Source organism: Equus asinus, chromosome 11 (genome assembly GCF_041296235.1).
Source record: "Equus asinus isolate D_3611 breed Donkey chromosome 11, EquAss-T2T_v2, whole genome shotgun sequence".
In the NCBI taxonomy this organism is placed as follows: Eukaryota; Metazoa; Chordata; class Mammalia; order Perissodactyla; family Equidae; genus Equus; species Equus asinus.
The window spans coordinates 25,622,212-25,642,043 of record NC_091800.1 but is presented as its reverse complement, the minus strand read 5'-3'; the positions used below and the strand labels follow the sequence as shown (position 1 = coordinate 25,642,043).

Here is a 19,832-nt window from a genome sequence, read left to right as displayed (position 1 = left end):
TAGTAAAATTACTAATCCACTTACCCTGTGACCTAGTACTCCCACTTCCGGGAATGTATTCTTCAGTGATATCTTTACATGTATGAAAATTGTTATGTACAAGGTTATTCATTACATCATGGTTTGTAATAGCAAAAGATTGGAAACACTTGAGGACTAGTTAACTTGTGGAATTTACACAGAGTATTACAGCTGGGAAACGGATGGGGAACCTCATATCTGTGCATTCAGTATGGTAGCCCCCAGCTACATGTGGCTATTTATAAATTTGAATTAATTAAAATTCAGTGAAATTTAAAATTCAGTTCATTGGTTGCACTAGCTACATTTAAAAGTGCTCAGTAGCCACATGTGGCTGGTGAATACCCAGTTGAACAGCAAAGATATAGAACATTTTCGTGAATGCAGAAAGTTCTATTGGACAGTGCTGCTTTATATAGCGAGTATAAAAATATGTCTAAAACACGTTACTTTTATAATAAATAACAGACACCTAAAGATAAATAGAAAATATATGTAAAACAAACAGATTCTTTGTGAAAGTTTAAAACCCAAGTTTTAAACACATGAGATCTTTTCACAGATTTTACTTTCTTAATAACCTCCTCATTTTCTCCTGTCAGTTTACCATTTTCAGATGTGTCAGTATGGTGCCAGGTCATGGAAAAAATTCAGTTGGTACAATTGTTGAAGGCAAACAAACAACATAAAGGATTCTTGATGAATTAAATTTTTTTGGCTGGCTTTTAGTTCTCTGCAAGCAAAAAGCTTGAACCAAGCATGCCTGAAGATATAACCTTCCTCAGCTTGATAGTGAGTGCATGCTCTAAATGAACTCTGAATTTGTTAGGTGCTGTAGCAAAAACTTATAGCTATAATCACAGCTTTCTGGAATATTCTGAAATTAGGTTGTAGTACAATGAGAAAGATATTTGGTCTTTGCCCAGGTCCCTGGCCATAGCTTCTAAAATCTTTGCAATCTCCTGATTAGTGAGAGTGTCTTTGGCATGCTAATGAGATGACTTTTGGTGAGGGGCTCATAGTTAGCTTGAGGATGGGGCATGGTCTCCAGATAGACTAAACTTTGGTTAGAAGTTTGAAACTTTCAGCCCTGCCTCCCAACTCCAGGGAAGGGAGAAGAGCTGGAGATTGAGATAATCGCCACTGGCCAAGGATTTAATCAATTGTGTTTACGTTAATGAAACCTCCATAACATAAAAATCTCTAAACCACAAGGTTCTGTGAGTTTCCTGGTTGGTGAACAGTTTTAGGTGCTGGGGTGGTAGCATTTATGGAGAGGGCATGGAAACTCCATGCTCCTTCCCACTTACCTTGCCCCATGCATCTCTTTTATTTGGCTGTTCCTCAGTTGTATATTTTGTTATTAACTGGTAATAGTAATTAAAGTGCATTCCTGAGTTCTGTGAGTCTTTCTAGCAAATTATCAAACCTGAGGAGGGGTTTGTGGAAACCCCAAGGTCGATCAGAAGTATGAGTGGCCTAGGACTTGTATTTGGCATCTGAAGGGGGGAGGCACTTTATGGGACTGAGCCCTTTAACCTGTGGGATCTGACACTAACTCCAGGTGGATAGCATCAGAATTGAATCGAATTACTCATTGAAGAAGTGGTGCTGGAGAAAACACCACAAATTTGGTGTCTGGAGCAAAAACCCCTTTGAGGTGTAACCTTTATATGACTGCAGAACATAGTAAAATGTTTATTTCAGAGCCTGGTTTATTTTAGTGGTATCTAAGAAGAAGATAATAGGAAGTAATTACCACTTTAGCGGGCAGTGCTTTTTAAAAATGGGAATTGTACTATAAATTTGAGATACTAATAAATAATTAATTTTAAACAGATTCCCCCAAAATAAGGAAATTTCTCCTCTGGAAAATAGAGTTGCAAACTTTAGAAAAAAAGAGTCATCTTCGAATTTATCTTACCAAAGTCATGACTGCTCTGGTGCCTGTCTGAAGAAAATGCCACTAACCTTCAAGGGAGAAAACCCTCTGCAGCTGCCAATCAAATGCCACTTCCAAAGACGACATGCGAAGACAAACTCTCATTCTTCGGCACTCCATGTGAGTTATAAAACCCCTTGTGGAAGGAGTCTACGAAACGTGGAGGAAGTTTTTCGTTACCTGCTTGAGACAGAATGTAACTTTTTATTTACAGATAACTTTTCTTTCAATACCTATGTTCAGTTGACTCGAAATTACCCAAAGCAAGAAGAAATTGTTTCTGATGTGGATATTAGCAATGGAGTGGAATCGGTGCCCATTTCTTTCTGTAATGAAATTGACAATAGAAAGCTTCCACTGTTTAAGTACAGAAAGACTATGTGGCCACGAGCATATTATCTAAACAGCTTTTCCAACATGTTTACTGATTCATGTGACTGTTCTGAGGGCTGCATAGACATGTGAGTAGAAAAACATGACATTTCAAAAAATCTTCTGAATGTAGGAGTACTTCAAGAAGTCTTGCTGTGTATTAATTTGTCTGTCTGACTGTCTCTGTCTGTCTAAAACCTGTTCACCAAAAGTCTGAAATGGAAAGATGTACTCTCTCACCAGCAATGGAAAAGAAAACTCTTTGGCAAATATTATAGTAATTTGAAAATTATTTCTTCCTTGGATGAGTATTTGCTTTAATCTAGTACCATAATCATAATAGCAACAAGTACAGTTAATGCCATGTAACAGTGCCAAACACTGTGACATGTTTTACATAAATTTTCATATTTAATCTTCACAAAACTCCATGAAGTAAGTAATATTAGTTCCATGTTACAAATGAGGAAGTTGAGAAGCCAATTGTAAGGTCATAGGGCAACCAAATTGAAGAGCCAGGATTTGAACCCATGCTCTTTACCACTTTGTAATATGTTGTATTTTACAAATCATTTCCTTGCTACTTTTTAGAAAGTTAATGTGCTTATAATTTGTACTCTCTTCATCATAATATTGGCATTCCATAAAAAAATAAAACATGTTCCTGATGTATTGAGATTTTAAACACCACTTTGATTTAAAAGTATGTAATATACATGTATTTGTAGGTATACCTATATAGAGTGGAGTTGCATTATTTGTATATTTAATTTAATGCAAATTTAAGTACCTGTACTAGGCAACAGAAAAAGAATGAGAGAGATGAAATAATTTAAATAGTATAGATAGTAGTTTTCACCATCTTCTCAGTTAGTTGGAGTGTGAGATGAGATACATAAATGTACCATTACCTCAATTTGGCTCCAGTTCCTTTAGCCCTGTCATAGAGGAAACCTCTTACTGTGCCAAGTTTTAGTCTATTTAAAAATGTTTTGATTTTTTTTTTAAACATTGCTTCTAAATATAATTCAACTGTATCTGGCCAGTCTCATTCAGTGCTAGAGAAAAAAACTGACTGTTGAACAATGTTTAATCTAGTTTGTGGTCAATTTATAGGATCTTTTAAAGAGTAATTTTGACTATATGTGATTTTTGCCTTTAGACTTTAGAAACTACCCCTCACACAATATGGAACACCAGTATACGTATTTTCATGTATTGGTCAGACATAACGAGAGAAATCACAACAATAAGCAAAGGCTGAATCTGGAAATGGACGTGAACACTGTGGCCAGGGATTCTAATTCTTACAGGAATGAGAATTAAACATGTCTCATGCATGGCAGAGAGTGGGCACTGAGCTCTCCAGGGGGCTAGAAACAGGGACCTGCACAAGACTGAGAAGTAGGCTAATATCTCACAGGGCCTGGAATTGTACTAACAACAACCAGGTTTAGATCTGTGAAACGCAGAGGTGAGAGTCAGAGCAATGAGGAAAACAGCCAACATAGAGGAGCACACAGAAGTAAACCCCACAGAAAGTGTGATTTCAAACAGTCAAAGCACACAGAGACATTTAGGACCATGAAGGCATCATGAGTCCCAACAAATGAGAGAATTCACACCTGAAGAATCAGAGATAAGTGTAGAATCTGATTAAAAGAGACTTTAAAATAGGTATGTCTAAAATTCCAAAGAAATAAAATATTAGCATCCATGTAACAAGAAAAGGTGATTTTTTTTTAAGGTGTATATGAGAAAGAACCATTTGGAAATATGGGAAATAAAACATATGGTAATTGAAATGAAAAACTAAATAGATAGACTAAATGGTAGCATCGGTATAGCTGAGGAAAGAATTAGTGAACTGCAAGGCAAAACTAAAGAGATCTCCCAGAATGCAAAGAGATAAAGCTATGGGGAAAATAACTTACAGCTTATGAAATGATGGCGGATAAGATGAGAAACTCCAACACACATCTGAGAAGAAAAGAGCTGCATTCAAAGAGAGAATAGCTGAGAATTTTCCATGATTGAAGAAAGATAGGAGTCCTCAGAATGAAAAAGCCTACTGTGTACTAAGAAGGGATAAGAAGATAAATGTACATCTAAATATATCATGATACAAATTAAAAAGTGTCTAGGGTAAACAGTAAATCTCAAACGCTATCAGATGGAAAAGAGAAAAAATAGGCTGACAGCATACTTTTCATCAGAAATAATAGAAGACAAAAAAGGCATATTAGCTTAAAATGCTTTAGGAAAATAAATGTAAAACTAGAATTCTGTACCAAGCCAGTCATTTTGCAGGGGGAGGGAGTGAGGTATTCAAACAAGGACACAGCAATTGAAGACGTGCATACCTACTTTCCAGCAAGAGTACTTTTAAGTGTTTCTAGAGCATTATTTTCCAAGCTACCGATTTAGTGGGATATAAAATCATTTAAGGGGTTGTAACTGGCATTCTTTTAAATTGAATAGTACAGAAAATGCCTATGTGCATCACACATGATAAAGTTCCATGCCACTGTTTTTTTCCATTTATACATACACACACACATAAATATGTGTGCCTATGTAGGATCATGAAGAAAATGTATCTCTTACTGTGAGTCATAATAAAAAATATTTGAATAATGCTACTCTAGAGATGCTTACCCATGTGCATAAGAATAAGGATGTTCATTGCAGTGTTGTTTGTTATATTGAAAACTGGAAGCAACTTAATTGAAGTGCTGTAGAAAAGTTAAAAGAAATTAACTAGATTTGTATATAACACAGATGGGTCTCCAAAACATTATATGGAACCAAAAAAGCAAGTTATAGCATAATAAATAGAGTAAAAATTTTAAAACAGTACAATATATTGTTTGTAGATATGTCTGTGTATGTAAAAGTATAAAGTATGCAACACCAAGCCTCTTGAGAGTTTAGTTTTATCTGTACTGTTTTATTTTATTTTTAAAGATCATGTATACAGTGTATGTGTTTTAAATTAGATACATAGGAAAAAGAAGGAATAGACGAAACGATGACAGCTAATTCTATGTGGTAGAAATATGGGTGTTTATTATATTATTATTTGTATCTTTCTGTACTTTTTAAACTTGGCAAACAAAATCATATCAAAAAAAGCAACTGTAGATTTCTACATCTGTAAGTAGAATCCAAATGAATGAATTTGTTTATTTTCTGTTGCAAACAGTTGCTATCATTCTATGACATGTATTATGTATATACAGAAAAATGCAGAAGAGAATCATAGAGGAAAAGACTTTCAAGTTGCTTGTTCAACAAAGGAGACAAGTCCAGAAATTTTAACCAGCTCACCAGTAATCACATATCTAGGTTATAAGATACCCAGTTTCCTTACTCCCTATCAAGTTGTAAGTCCCTGCCATGTTAGATAATCACTTATATAGTTGGAGGAAAGAGAGCTTTATGGTTGCATGTTTCCTGCTTAGCAACATTATGAAAAACAGATGGTAGTAGTGAGACACCTAGCATCAGTCTCCCCAATCCGTTTTCATATTATTGGAGGGAGAGAGAATTTAAGACATCTGCAAAATCATGCATGCCCTTTCAAGTTTGACACACATAAGTTTATCCATTGTAGGAGAGTGGACCTAGGAGAATTTTCACAAACAAGCTTCTACTGATAGATGTTGTCTTTCAAAGAAGTCTATTTAAGGAAGAAGTCCAACTGTCCATGAGCCAAACAACTGTGCTAAATACAATTATATCCTTTTTTATATCATTTGCACTTTTATCAAGACAGTCTGTTGGTGCTTTTATGTTCTGACTTCTCCATCCATTGCCTTGCTTTTAGAACAAAATGTGCATGTCTTCAACTGACAGCAAGGAATGCCAAGACTTGCCCCTTGTCAAGTAATAAAATAACCACTGGATATAAATATAAAAGACTACAGAGACAAATACCTACTGGGTAAGATACCTTGAGGATTTGTTGCAGGTTGTTTGTATCTTTGAAGGTGGGTGCTTTATCATTGTGACCTATAGTCTTATAGATGTTGTTAAATCTTAATTTCTTATACCAAAAATCTCAAGGAATAAAAAAACCCAAGCCTTTATAAATATAATATATAAATAATATATATATAATACAATATATAAATAAATATAATATATAAAAATATATATTATATATATGTTATATATATATATAAAAGGATATATATATTTATATATATAAGATATATATATATAAGAAATACACTGTGCAAAAAGCTCATCTGAGAATTGGGAATTTTCAACCTTTTAAGATTGTTGTTATTAAAAAATAAACAGAAACAGAAAACTTTTCTTCCTAGACATTCCCTTCCCAGACATTTTCTTCTTAAACATTTTTTTGTTTTGGTTTTGTTTTTCTTGTTGGGAAAGATTCACCCTGAGCTAACATATGTTGCCAATCTTCCTCTCTCTTTTTTCCCTACCCAAAGCCCTTGTGCGTAGTTGTATATTCTAGTTGTAAGTCCTTCTAGTTCTTCTGTGTGAGCTGCCGCCACAGCATGGCTACTGACAGACAAGTGGTGTGGTTCCACGCCCAGGAACCGAACCCAGGCTGCCAAAGGGGAGCATGCTGAACTTTAACCACTGGGCCATCAGGGCTGCCTCCCTTAGACATTTTTATAGAGCTAACATTTACTGTGTGCCAGGCATTATCTCAAGCACCTTAGAAATATTGACTCATTTAATCTTCACAAAACAACCCTATGAGGTAGGTACTGTCATATAATCCCCATTTTAAAAATGGAAAAATTGAAACAGAGGTTAAATCACTCATCCAACACCATGAAGCTAGTAAATGCTGGAGGTATGATGGGAACTCAGGCAGCCTAGCTGTAGGAGCCTTCACGCCTAGTCTACCTCCCTTGGTAATTATTAGTGAGGTAGCAATATAAACTGCATTTGCTCTTAATTTAGGATGCCTGGTTGATTTTCTCTTACATATTCTATTGACAGCATTTATGAATGCAGCCTATTGTGCAAGTGTAATCGACAAATGTGTCAAAACCGAGTTGTCCAGCATGGACCTCAAGTGAGGCTGCAGGTATTCAAAACTGAAAAGAAAGGATGGGGAGTACGCTGCCTAGATGACATCGACAGAGGAACATTTGTTTGCATTTATTCAGGTAAAGCAAAGGTTTGTTTTCAAATTACTCCATAGTAAGGTCTACCTTTCTGAATCTCCGTTTTATTAGTCAGGGCCATTGAGATCCTATAACAAGGACAAGAGCAACTTGCCTTCAGAGGAAGGCAAGTGACTGGGAAATTGAGTACTGAAGGGATGAGATCCCTTAGGAGCTCCTGGATGTTCCAGAAAAGAAAGACTCAGAGGTAAAACTTAGGTTATTGTGTGAGGCACATTTTTTTTGTCTCCATGGCTACAGATGCTTTAGGGTAAGATAAGAAAACTTTTTAAATAGGAAAATTAAATGACTGACTAGCCAAGGTAAAGATTATCAAAGACTATCTTGTTTTGAGCTGTTAGAATTTAATAAGTTAATTTTGTGATAAATACCTGCATGTGGTGATTCAGGCAGTGACTTTAGGCAGCTCACTTGAGAGAGCTGCCCTCATTCTGAGCAAAACTTCCCAACCAGTGTGTTACTCTCGTACAGTTTCTGATTCTTTTGGGCCACAGCCCTCAGGCCAGACATGTCGGTCTTCAGTAGTCTGTACCATTTACCCCAGAGTGTCAGGCAAAAAGCCTCACTTTCTATGTGTACCATGAAATGAGAAAGGTTGAGGAAAAATGGCTCAAGAGCCAGTCTAAAGGAAATGTGCTGGACTGAGTCTTGACAGCTAGGCATCAGGGACCAGAGCAACCCTCCTCATCTAAAATTCCAGATTCATTTCAGTGAGGGCAAGAATTATCAGAATTCAGATTCATTACACTTAAATCCCTACCACATATCACCTACAGCCACACATACTACACAACTTGGCCATTCATCTCTCATATTTCTCAAAATAACTGATGAAAGTCAGCTGCCTATGAAATGCCAAATGGTGCCCAGGAAGTATCATTGGCATTGTCTGTGTTGCTAGAGATTTCACCTAAGTTATCTCTCTGATCCAGCTGCTAATTTTGACTCGATAACTGTAATTTTGAATCCCTTGAAAGAAAATGCATAAACTTTGATTTTAATGTTATGCTAGGACTTAATATGAGAACAGTAGGGACCTATCACCACAGATTTAAATAGGCCACTTTTATAGAAAGAGTATAGGTTTTAAGTTATAAAGCATTTTTATCTAGACCCAAAAGCTGCAGTTTTAAGACTAAAGTTCACCACTCTAATTTTCTAGAATGCTTTGTGATTTCTGTTTTTGTATTATTGTAGATAAATCTCTTCTCTTTCATGTTATATCAAAACAGACAAATGCTTTTTCTGGGTGCCCTGTATTTTTTCATATACTGGAAGATATGAAATCTCTCATTGGTCTTTTGTTTCTTATTTCTTGCAATAATTTTCTGGGATGAGTTAATGTGTTTATCTTCATTCTAGGAATAAGGTACACCTCACAGGGTTCTTTAGTAATGGAGCAGAATAGAGATGCCCTTTTGCTGGTTAGCAATTATCTTTTGTCATGGTAAATTCTTTTACTTTTTTCATTTAGGAAGATTACTAAGCAGATCTAACACTGAGAAATCTGATGCTATTGATGAAAATGGAAAAGAAGAGAATATTATGAAAAATATGTTTTCAAAAAAGAGGAAAATAGAAGTTGCAGATTGTGAGGTTGAAGTTATCCCTTTAGAATTGGAAACACATCCTAGAAGTGCTGAGACTGAGACCTGTCCACCTAGGTTGAGTAATAATCTGAAACAGCCTGTTCCGTAAGTAAGCTCTTAGGAGGTCAGTCAGGATTGATCTGTTTATGTTATTATCAAGACTGGTTCTTTGTCTTTCCTCTTTTTCTTTCTTATTTTCTCCCCAACTCCTTTGTATCTCCTATGTATTAGTTTGCTTCAAAGTTGTAAGTTTAACACTGTGAGAAATCGAGGACACTTAGATTTAAAAATCTAACCTACATACTTTATTCCATCAGTGTTCCGTTTCTGGAGTTTTACCTTAAAAAGTTTATGACTTTAATCAGGTTCTTTATGGATGTCGTATCTTTTGCAGTTCTTTTTTATTTTCTATCATCATTTATTTGCAAAGCTTTTCATAGATTTTCTTCATTTTTATTAACATACTTCAGAAATGATTGACTTTAAAATATGATTATATTTCCTTCTTCTAGTGAAGGCTAGGCATAGGTCTTATTTAGATTAATTTCTAATGGGTATTTATGTAGCAGTGATATTATCTATAATTCAAGATCCAGTAAAGAGAAGTTTTAGTGATATGCAGACTTTCTTTTCCTTTTCAGAGAAATGAAATGTAACAATACTTCAAGAATTCAATATCATTCAGTCATTAGAAGTCCTAAAGCCAAGACAGCCTTTATTCAACGCAATGGGGAAAAGATGGTAAAAACTGCAAAATGCAAATTGGGCCCTTCTGAGAACATTAACTATTATCTCTCCTTTCTATGTTTTACTTAGTTTAGATTGTTTGTGTTACTTAATTATGTGTAGGATTTCTTTTATTGTTTTGGAATGGGTGTACAGTTGAAGTAGGAGGACCATGTTTTATTTACTTAGTATCCTCCATGGTGGTTGGCATGTTACCACGTTAGATATATAAGGAGAATGCTAGTTATGATCTGACAGTGTGTTCCACTGAGCCTGAGACCTATCCAGTTCTGAGAATTTGTAGGAGAAGCTAAAGTATTCAAGAGTTGATAGTGATACATAATAAGAAAAAGAGTGGAGTAATTAGAAGCAGAGAAAGGTGCAGGAAAAAGAACAGAGGCAGACATAATGGTAGTTCACTGTAGGGCTTGTTGATGAAAAATAAAAACTCCGCCCTAGGTGGTGTGCAAATATTTTCCCTCTGCCTAGTGACATACAGAGGGTGCTTCCTCAGTATCACATAATTATGAAAAGATAGAGCTGTGGGATCACATAGGCCCAGGTTTGACTTCCAGCTTTGCTTCTTTCTACCTAAGTGACATCTCCATATCTATTTTTCTTTAACTATAAATTGAGGGTAATAGTATCTATCTCAGAGTTAAGAGGATTAAATGAGATAAACACCAAAACTTTGTGTAGCACAATGCTTGACACCCAACTAAGTGCTCAATGAATGTTGACATTTAAGTACTTGAATAGTAATACCAATGGTCAGCATTAGTGAGCAGTTAGTTGAGTGCCAAGCATTGTGCTACGCATACACCCTTTTTAAAAGTTACTGCCATTTAGAGTGACTGCAGTGTCTACAATGCATAAATATAGGCAACTCCTTTAACCGTTTCTTTGAAGCAGAAACTAGCCAAAGAGTGTTTTGTCCTTGCACATCTTATAGTTGAAGCCAAATTTATAATCTGGTGTCAGAATTGAGGGATATAGACAGACGTATTTGAATTTTATTTTGAATTTTAATGTCTAAATACATTTAATGCCTAAAGACAGTCTTTACAGTCTTTATAGCTGTGGCTTACTAAACTATCTAGAAGTAGAATACAACCAAAAGGGCTCCATCACTCCAAAGATTCCTTATGATATCAGCTTTGTGGCTTTCAAAACTAATCTAGTAGATACGATTAGTTTGTATGAAGTTTATGAAGATTGACTCTTGATGAAAGAGGCCTAACTGCTAAATTAAATTCTTTTACCTGACCTAGAAAATAAAGACATCTTCCTTGTCTTCTTTTAAGGGATTTACTTCCTCAGACTTTGTTGCCTCAGAAGATGATGGATTTAAACCAACCCAAGTACATCTGAACTCTAAAGCCATGGAAACGAAAAGTAGGCTTTGTTTAACTCTGTAATTGCCTGCCTCTTCAGCCTTTTTGTCTCTCTTGCTCAATACCTGTGGCTCGTTTTCTCAGACTCCATAACAAACATGCTGCATTCTTCATAAAAGTTACTACTTGTCTTGATCAAAGGTTGGCAAACTATGGTTTGTAGGCCAAATCTGGTGGCCCACCACCTGTTTATCTATGGCCCAGGAGCAAAGACGATTTTTACCTTTTTAAATAACTGGAAAAAATGAGAATAACGATATTTCATGACATTTGAAAATTATATGAAATTATCATTTCAGTGTTAATAAATAAAGTTTTATTGGAACATAGCCACACTGACTTGTTTAGATATTGTCTCTGACTACTTCTGTACTGTAGCAGCACAGCTGAATAGTCACAACAGACCATATGGCCCACAAAGCCGAAAATATTTTCTATTTGGCCCCTTACAGACCTTTGCCGACCCCTGGTCTAGATGCCAACAGTGATCTGATGCGTGGTAGGAAGGAGTGGGGTGGACAGCTCTGAGCCTATATAGTCCACCATGTCATCTATGGCTTTGGAAGCACTGTCCAAAGCAGCCATTTCCTAACTCTTTGTTTGGGGCTCCTTTAAAAACAAAGACACATGATTCTCCTGCAGTACTACAACCAATGCTGCTGCAGGGGATGCTCAGTAAAAATATTGCTACCCTGAGTGCTTGTCTTTAAGTGTTGCTGGTCCTGCCACAGTTACTATTACAACCTGGCAAACCTGGATTTTGGTACTTTTGCATTTCACTAATCCCTCAGTGGAGAGACATTACTGAGAGATGACCCTTTTTGAAGAGCTACCCAGCCTTTGCCTCTTCTCCCTTTAAGCTTCCTTACCCCTGCACCTCCAACTCCCAACCTGGTCTTAAAGGATGGAGATTGGGAGAGGCAAGGCAGCTCCTTGACAGAAAAGGTCTATCAAGAAAGGGCATTTATGTATTACAATTATTTCACCATTGTAGGGGAGGAAAATCTCTTCCTCTACCTATCTTGGGTTGTCTAGCTGGATCCCTGTAAATTAGACTGAGAGAAGATAGATTGACAAGAGAAAAACAAATAGAAGTTTATCACCATGTATTACCATTACCATGTGTACCATATATATAGTTCATGGGAATACGCAGAGATAGTAACTCAAAGAAGTGGCTTAGAACTCCAGCTTATCTAGCATCTTAGCCAAAGAATACTTTTGTAGAGATGTGTGTGTGAGTGTGAATGTGAGAGTGTGAGAGGAAGATTGGCCCTGAGCCAACACCTGTTGCCAATCTTCCTTTTTTTGCTTGAGGAAGATTGTTGCTGAGCTAACTTCTATGCCAATCTTCCTCTATTTTATGTGGGACGCTGCCACAGCATGGCTTGATGAGTGGTGCTAGGTCTGCGCCCGGGATCTGAGCCTGTGAACTCCAGGCCACCAAAGTGGAATGTGCGAATTTAACCACCATGCCACTGGGCTGGTCCCAGAACAATACATTTTTAGAGCAGCAACAAGACAAAGGAAAAGGACCTTGAGTCTCTAGGGGCAGTAAATTGTAGGGAGGCAAATATATGGAAAAGCAATGGTAGATAAAGGCTAGTTAGTAAAATCTGTTATATAGATTCCTCTGGTTCAGTCTCCAGGCTGATAAAGGTGTAAAGTTGTCTCCTGTGATTAACTTTCATCCTTCCTGGTAGGAAGGACACCTTTGTAAATTTGTGTCCTGCTTTTAGGCAGATAGAGGAAGAGCAGAGCTTTTCCTGCGTATGCTGCTTAATTGCCCTTAGCTCAAAATAATTCTTATGTCAAAAAGGCATATTTTGGGATGACATATTCTGATTTCCTTCAGCATTTAATGCACGTGAGCTATAATGAGTACTATTGCTTTTGTTTTTTTGTCGTTTTCATTGACCACTACTATGTATATAGCAGGCACTACGAAAATCAGTTATGTACTATTATGTCTCACAAGTAACCCATGATTAACATACGAGAATATGTAGGAATAATAGCCAGCAACAGTAATGATTAAATCAAGAACACTAATTTTAGAGAAACAGAATTTCTTTGTGCCACTGAGTTAGGTGGCACAAGTGATTTTTTTAAAATAAATGACTTTACTTATTCCGTTGGACATGCATTCATACTTTTGAATATTCTCAAAAAACTATTTCCATTATTAGATAAAAATCATTAAGCAGTTCATCATCTTCTAAAGTATTGTTGTTTGTAAAAGAGTAATTATTGAATGATTGTCTAGCAAAAACACCAAATGCTAATCTGTACAAAACCCATAGCAACATAGTTATTGCTGTTGGCACTTGTAGAGGGTCAGTGACCCCAACTGGTGTTCTCAGGGCTTTCATTTGCGTCTTAAAGGCCTGGAGTGCTCCCTGAGCACTCACTGTGTTGTAGCTGTTTAGAATATTCTTAAATGCACATTCCAAAGTTGAAGAGAGGTAAGTCAGTTTGAGGAGTAGAGATTAAATACAGTAACAGGAAGCAACATATGTAGATTCTTAAAAAGGCAAAAAAGGCACTCTTATGTAGTAGGAAGAAGGCAGACTTTGGAGCCAGACATTTCTGGGTTTGTTACCCCACTTATTATTATTGCTGGTCAGGTGAATCCCGTAACCCTCAGAGGCTCAAAGTTTTCATTTGTAAAATTGGAGTACTACCTACCTTAACACATTTTGAAGATTACCTTAACACATTTTGAAGATTAAAGCAACTAGCATTTTATTAGTATTGTTAATCTCAGCACTATTGCTCAGCCAATATATTTCCTGACAATTCCTTCCAAAATGTTTACTAGAGGACTCAAGCTCAAACCAAATTGAAGATTCCGAAGACAATCTGCTGATTGAATCAGATGTGATAGATATAACTAAAGGTAGAGAAGAAACTCCACCAGGGGGCAGATGTAACCAAGCAACCACATTGGATAATCAGAATATTATAAAGGAGTTTGAGGTTCAAATACAAAAGCCCCAAGAGGAAAAATCTCCAGCATGTCAAAACCAGCTGGTCTTTTGTGATAAAGAGTTGCCAAGTGAAACCAAGAATACTTCATCTGATTCTCTAAAGAAGTTCAATAAAGGGAATGTGTTTTTATTGGATGCCACAAAAGAAGGAAATGTGGGCCGCTTCCTTAATGTGAGTATATGGGCTGAGATTCACATTTCTAAACAACTTTTTTTCTATGCTTTTTAACAAAATCATGAGGAAAATATGATTAACAGACTCTAAAGCCAGACTGCCTGGATTAGAATGCCAGTGACCTCCACTTATATGACCTTGGGCATGTTAGCTGACCTCTCTATGCCTTATTTCCCACATTTATAATATGGAGATAATAATAATAATAACTGTCTTCATAGGATGTTGTGAAGATTAAGTGAATTATATATATAAAGTGCTTAAACGGTACCTAGGACATAGTAAACATTTGCCTAAAAAAACTAGAAGAAATGGTATATAAGAAAACTATTTATGTTTATTGAAAGTTTTCAAGATTTGTTACTTCCAAAAAATCACAGTGGGACACAGAATAAGTTTCTCTCTTGAGTCTTATGTAATACAATAGGTCTTATTCAAAAATGCCTCTAAATGGCCAAAAAAAATCAGTTGGAGGTATTTATGTTTTATTTACTCTTAAGTTTTTAATTTTTTTAATTAATTAATTTGTTTATTTTTTGACGAAGATTAGCCCTGAGCTAACTACTGCTAATCCTCCTCCTTTTGCTGACGAAGACTGGCCCTGAGCTAACATCCATGGCCATCTTCCTCTACTTTATATGTGGGATGCCCACCACAGCATGGCTTTTGCCAAGCGGTGCCATGTCTGCAGCCCGGATCCAAACCGGTGAACCCCAGGCCACCGAGAAGCAGAACGTGCAAACTTAACTGCTGCGCCGCAGGGCCGGCCCCATATTTACTCTAAGTTTTGAATGTTCTAGTGGCTTGGTGTAGAAAATCAGTACATTTATCAGAATATTGCATTTTACTATCTTACTCTTTTTTCCCCCCCAAACCATAGTCATTTTCTGTTTGTGTATATGTTTGGGATATATGTAATGAGATTTATTTTCACTAATACCGAGAAATATTTATGATTCCTCTGATTTTAAGGTTAATTGATACTTAAGACTCCGGTTATTTTCATGATAAGAGGTATAATTTGTATTGTTGGTCATATCTCCTGTGTAGGGTGGAACTGGACTTATCTTGTGGCTTTCCCATTGGACTCCTATCCTGTCCTGTGTCTTAGCATCATATGTGGTTATCAAAGAATGTGTGGTCCCAGGAATCCTCTAGGGAAAAAAAGCCCTTCAACCCCTTCAATACTGCCCTTCAGCCTCCAGTCCCAGTGTCTCTATAGTCTCTCCTGTGTTTGGCGAACGGGACCATGTGGAAGCTGTGACCCACCTAATCAGGAGCTGAGCGAGGCCCTGCTGCATGCCTCCTGCTCTCTGGGTTCCACTTTGTCCTTGCTTATCATATCTGAGAGAGTGAAGAGGAGTCATGGAAGGAGGCTGAGAACTTTTATCCCCTCCACACATCCTTTGGAAAAGTTCATTCTAGCACACAGACCTGGATATGGCCTTAATTTCTCTCTTTGATCTCTATTAGAGCTCTTCTTCTTCCCTGTGGGGTGGAATTAGTGGGATGGGCAACCTTGACTTTTCCCTTAAAGTAACAGTGAAGAAAGGGAAGCATGTGTGGCCTGTCATTGTTACAGGCATTCCCTTTGACACCTTTAAGGTAAGCTCAACGCCTCTTTAAAGTGTGGCCTTTGAATGGTTTGAAATTTATATGCAGTGATAATTTTACATGTAATTCAGCTGCCGTCAGAAGAGAAAATATTCTTAAGTCAGAAAATCTTTAAAACCAAAGAGGTTTTTCCTTGCTAGGTGAATTTGCTTATTTGGCTTATTTCTTTTTCTCTCTCCTAGTTAGCAGTCTACTTGGTTAACAGGCAATAGAATCTTCTCCTCCCTTCTTCTGTCCCCCAAATGCTGTTCTCTATTCCACTTTGACTGCTTTTACACTATCACCAAACACCTCAGGAGCTGTTAAACATGTCGTGGGAGCGGTTAAAGAAGGATCTCCAGGAAAGGACTGTCATGGCTTTATTTCCTGTCGGTTATGTTGAATGGTGGCTGCACCAGAACAGTATGGTTGGTGTCACCTCTCCTAGTCAGCACATGAGCCAGGTCCCTCCCTTGTTTGTAGAAGGGAAAAAAACAGGGCTTTTCTTTCTTTAATTCAATTTTTTTGTATAAATAATATAGTCACATGATTTAAAAATTGAAATAAAATAAAAGCCATACAGAAGACATGCAGCCAAACAGAATTCTGTTTCAAAGTAGCTCTGAGCCTGCCGAGTAGACACCATGAGTAAAGCTCACTGGCCCAAATTGAAAAAATGTATGGACAAGAAGTTATCATTGAAATTAAATGGTGGCAGACATGTCCAAGGAATATTGCTGGGATGTGATCCCTTTATGAATCTGGTGATAGATGAATGTGTGGAGATGGCAGCTGGTGGGCAACAGAACAATGTTGGAATGGTGGTAATAGGAGGAAATTGTATCATCATGTTGGAAGACTTGGAAAAGGATAAATAATGGTTATGTTCAGCAGAGAAATCAGTTGGTCCCCCCTTCCAAAGGGCCTGTTTGACTATAATGTAAAGCTCAGGTCATATACATTCTTCATATTAAACTTTTTTGTTTTGTTAAAAAAAGAAAAACATACCTTGAGAAATACTGCACCCCCATTCATGCCTGCCCCTACTCTACCCTCTATAGTAAAATTATTTTTATTAGCTTATTTTGTATTCTTAAAAAGTGTTTCTTCATGCAAATACAAGTAAATATAAATATGTGTTCTTATTTCTCCCCTTTTCTTACATAAAAGATAGTATATTATATTCACTGTCCTACACCTTGTTTTTTAAATTAACAATATACCATGGGATCTTTCCATATCAGGAGACAGACAGCTCATTCTTTTTGTTTGTTTGATCTGTTTATAGCTTTATAGAATTCCATTGTGTGGATATACCAAAGTTTACTTAACCACTCCTCTATAGATAGACATTTAGATTGTTTCTAAATTTTTACTGTTAAAATCAGTGCTCAGTGAATAATCTTGCACATAGGTACATGTTCAGATGTATCTGTAGAATACATTCCCAGATATGGAATTGCTGAATCAAAGGATAAATGCATTTATAATAATGGTAAGTACTGGCAAATTGTCTCTTATAGGTGTTTGTACCATTTTGCATTTCTACCAGCAAGATACAAGAGTGTCAAAACAGGGCTTTTCTGAATGGGTTCCTACTATAAACAGAATTCCAATGAGCTATGATATTTCATTATATATTATCAAAAAAAAGGAAAGAAACAAAAATAAGTGAGTTGTGTTGGAAACAGAATGGTATTGTAATGCTTCAAAGAACAAGGCATCAAACTTTATGTTGTATCTAACCTCTGTGTTTAATTCTTTTTTTTAACAGCATAGTTGTTGTCCAAATCTTTTGGTACAGAATGTTTTTGTAGAAACACATGATAAGAATTTTCCACTGGTGGCGTTCTTCACTAACAGGTTTGAATTTTTTTAATATGATTTCATTTTGAAATTGTGACTTTAAAAATAACAATAGAAAAATAAAAAAAGAAGGTATGTGCTATAGCCCCTCATATCTGGTACGCCAGAATATTCAATTATCCCAAACTGTTCCTAGTCAATAAAATTTAAACAGCTGAAATTTCAATTCTTATATCCTCGTAGAATTAAAACCTGAAAAGGCTAAGAATGGCAGGTCTCACCCAGTTCAATTCAGGGAATAAATGATGCAGAGTGTTAGATCTTCTGTAAGTCAGAACTGCCCCCAACTACCACACTCCAGGCTCATCACATCACCGGGTTTCACTGTTTGCAAAACACTTCCTTCCTCATGGATAATGACTAGTTTCTTCTTACTTAGGATTTTAGTAGATTTGAAATAAAATTGATTTTTCTTAATAAAAGAGTATTCCTAGGGGCCGGCCCGGTGGCGCAGCAGTTAAATGTGCACTTTCCACTTCAGCTGCCCAGGGTTCACCGGTTTGGATCCCAGGTGTGGACATGGCACCGCATGACAAGCCATGCTGTGGCAGGCGTCCCACGTATAAAGTAGAGGAAGAAGTGCACAGATGTTAGCTCAGGGCCAGTCTTCGTCAGCAAAAAGAGGAGGATTGATGGGAGATGTTAGCTCAGGGTTAATCTTCCTCAAATAAATAAATAAAAGAGTATTCCTAATGGGTGGGTGTTGTAGAGAGAGAATAAATCATTTTTGAGGAAGGTTAAGGATGTTAATATGGAATTGGTATAATCAAGTTTGGTTCATTTTGTAGTTATTCAAGGTAATTTATGATTATTTTTTGATTTCTACCTTCTAGGTATGTGAAAGCCAGAACAGAGCTAACTTGGGATTATGGTTATGAAGCTGGGACTATGCCTGAGAAAGAAATCCTCTGCCAATGTGGGGTTAATAAATGTAGAAAGAAAATATTATAAATCTGTAGCTAATGCCTGTTAATGAAACTAGCTTATCAAGCTGAAATTAGAGCAATGCAAAAGAACCCTCAGTCGTCAGTGGAATTAATTTAAGTTGTGATCCATCAAGAGAATTCCTTGCAGTTTGCCCTCATCATGGGGGTTAATTTGCGTGACTTAGAGATGCCAGGAACAAAATAAGGACGTTTTCAAACGCATATGGTATCCCTTTATTCTTACTGCTGTTCAACTTTACATGAGTAGGATGGAAGTGTATATTTTATATGAAGTACCACTGTACAATTTGTAACTTATTTGTAAATTATCTATTAAGAAAAACAAATGTCACAATAGAATTCAGCTGTTTTTATTGTTCTTATTGCTTTTGTGATTATCATCTTTGAGTTCATACCCCTGGAGGGCCACATTTCACATCTTTATTTAGAAAATTTATGTATGTTTAATTCCTGGCAAATAATTTACTATTATGAGCCATAAGGTGGGCAGCAGAGCCTGAGGAACATGTAAAAACTAACTTTATACACACTACTTCCAAGTATTTTGGCGCTAGTTGGAGAAGCTATATCTGGTCCATGAAACACTGTCCCATGAAACCATTTGAGCAAGAAGCAAAAGCTCTCCTATGGGGAAGGTTTTGGTAAACTCTTTGAAATTAAGCTTCTTTTCCATGGATTCTCTTTACTCCTTCAATACAAGCACAGACAGGACAAGAGGGAATAAAAACCTAGAGTAATTGGAATATTTTTGTTCTAGATAGAGTTGAGCCATAAGAAAAGGAAACCTAGAAACTAGCCAGACTTGGATTATTTAGGCCAGAAAGAATTGTACTGGGCAAGAACTTTACTTAAAAAACAAAATTCTACTGAGCTGTAAAGTCTGAAACAGCCTCTTGGTCTCTCCTGGTCGTGATGGACAAATTGTTTTTCTAGTGAAAAAGAGAAAGAGCTACTTTGCTATAGGTTACCCAGCCCTGAGCATCTAGTGGAAAGGGGACTGGGAATCTCCAAGAGTTAAAACTAATTTTATCTATAACAAAGATGTA

The 19,832-nt window shown here is 36.6% G+C and overlaps 1 protein-coding gene and 1 pseudogene across 7 annotated transcripts in view; both read left to right on the top strand.

Annotated features, from left to right (window-relative positions):
• Window positions 1–19,832, top strand: part of SETDB2 (SET domain bifurcated histone lysine methyltransferase 2) — a 75,313-nt gene that overhangs the window by 24,498 nt on the left and 30,983 nt on the right. For 4 of the 7 annotated variants that reach the window (XM_070520630.1, XM_070520629.1, XM_070520632.1 and 1 more), the window contains 9 exons: window positions 1,861–2,424; window positions 6,165–6,281; window positions 7,319–7,488; window positions 8,981–9,200; window positions 9,737–9,836; window positions 11,126–11,216; window positions 14,037–14,377; window positions 17,748–17,836; window positions 18,673–18,797. In XM_070520630.1, coding sequence (XP_070376731.1) covers window positions 1,861–2,424; window positions 6,165–6,281; window positions 7,319–7,488; window positions 8,981–9,200; window positions 9,737–9,836; window positions 11,126–11,216; window positions 14,037–14,377; window positions 17,748–17,836; window positions 18,673–18,790 — 1,810 coding nt within the window. In that variant the 3' untranslated portion in view covers window positions 18,791–18,797. Of the gene's footprint in view, window positions 1–1,860; window positions 2,425–6,164; window positions 6,282–7,318; window positions 7,489–8,980; window positions 9,201–9,736; window positions 9,837–11,125; window positions 11,217–14,036; window positions 14,378–17,747; window positions 17,837–18,672; window positions 18,798–19,832 lie in introns of those variants that run through there. The other 3 variants (XM_070520634.1, XM_070520633.1, XM_070520636.1) reach the window with 2 other exon arrangements.
• Window positions 16,481–17,612, top strand: LOC123288816 (small nuclear ribonucleoprotein G pseudogene; annotated as a pseudogene).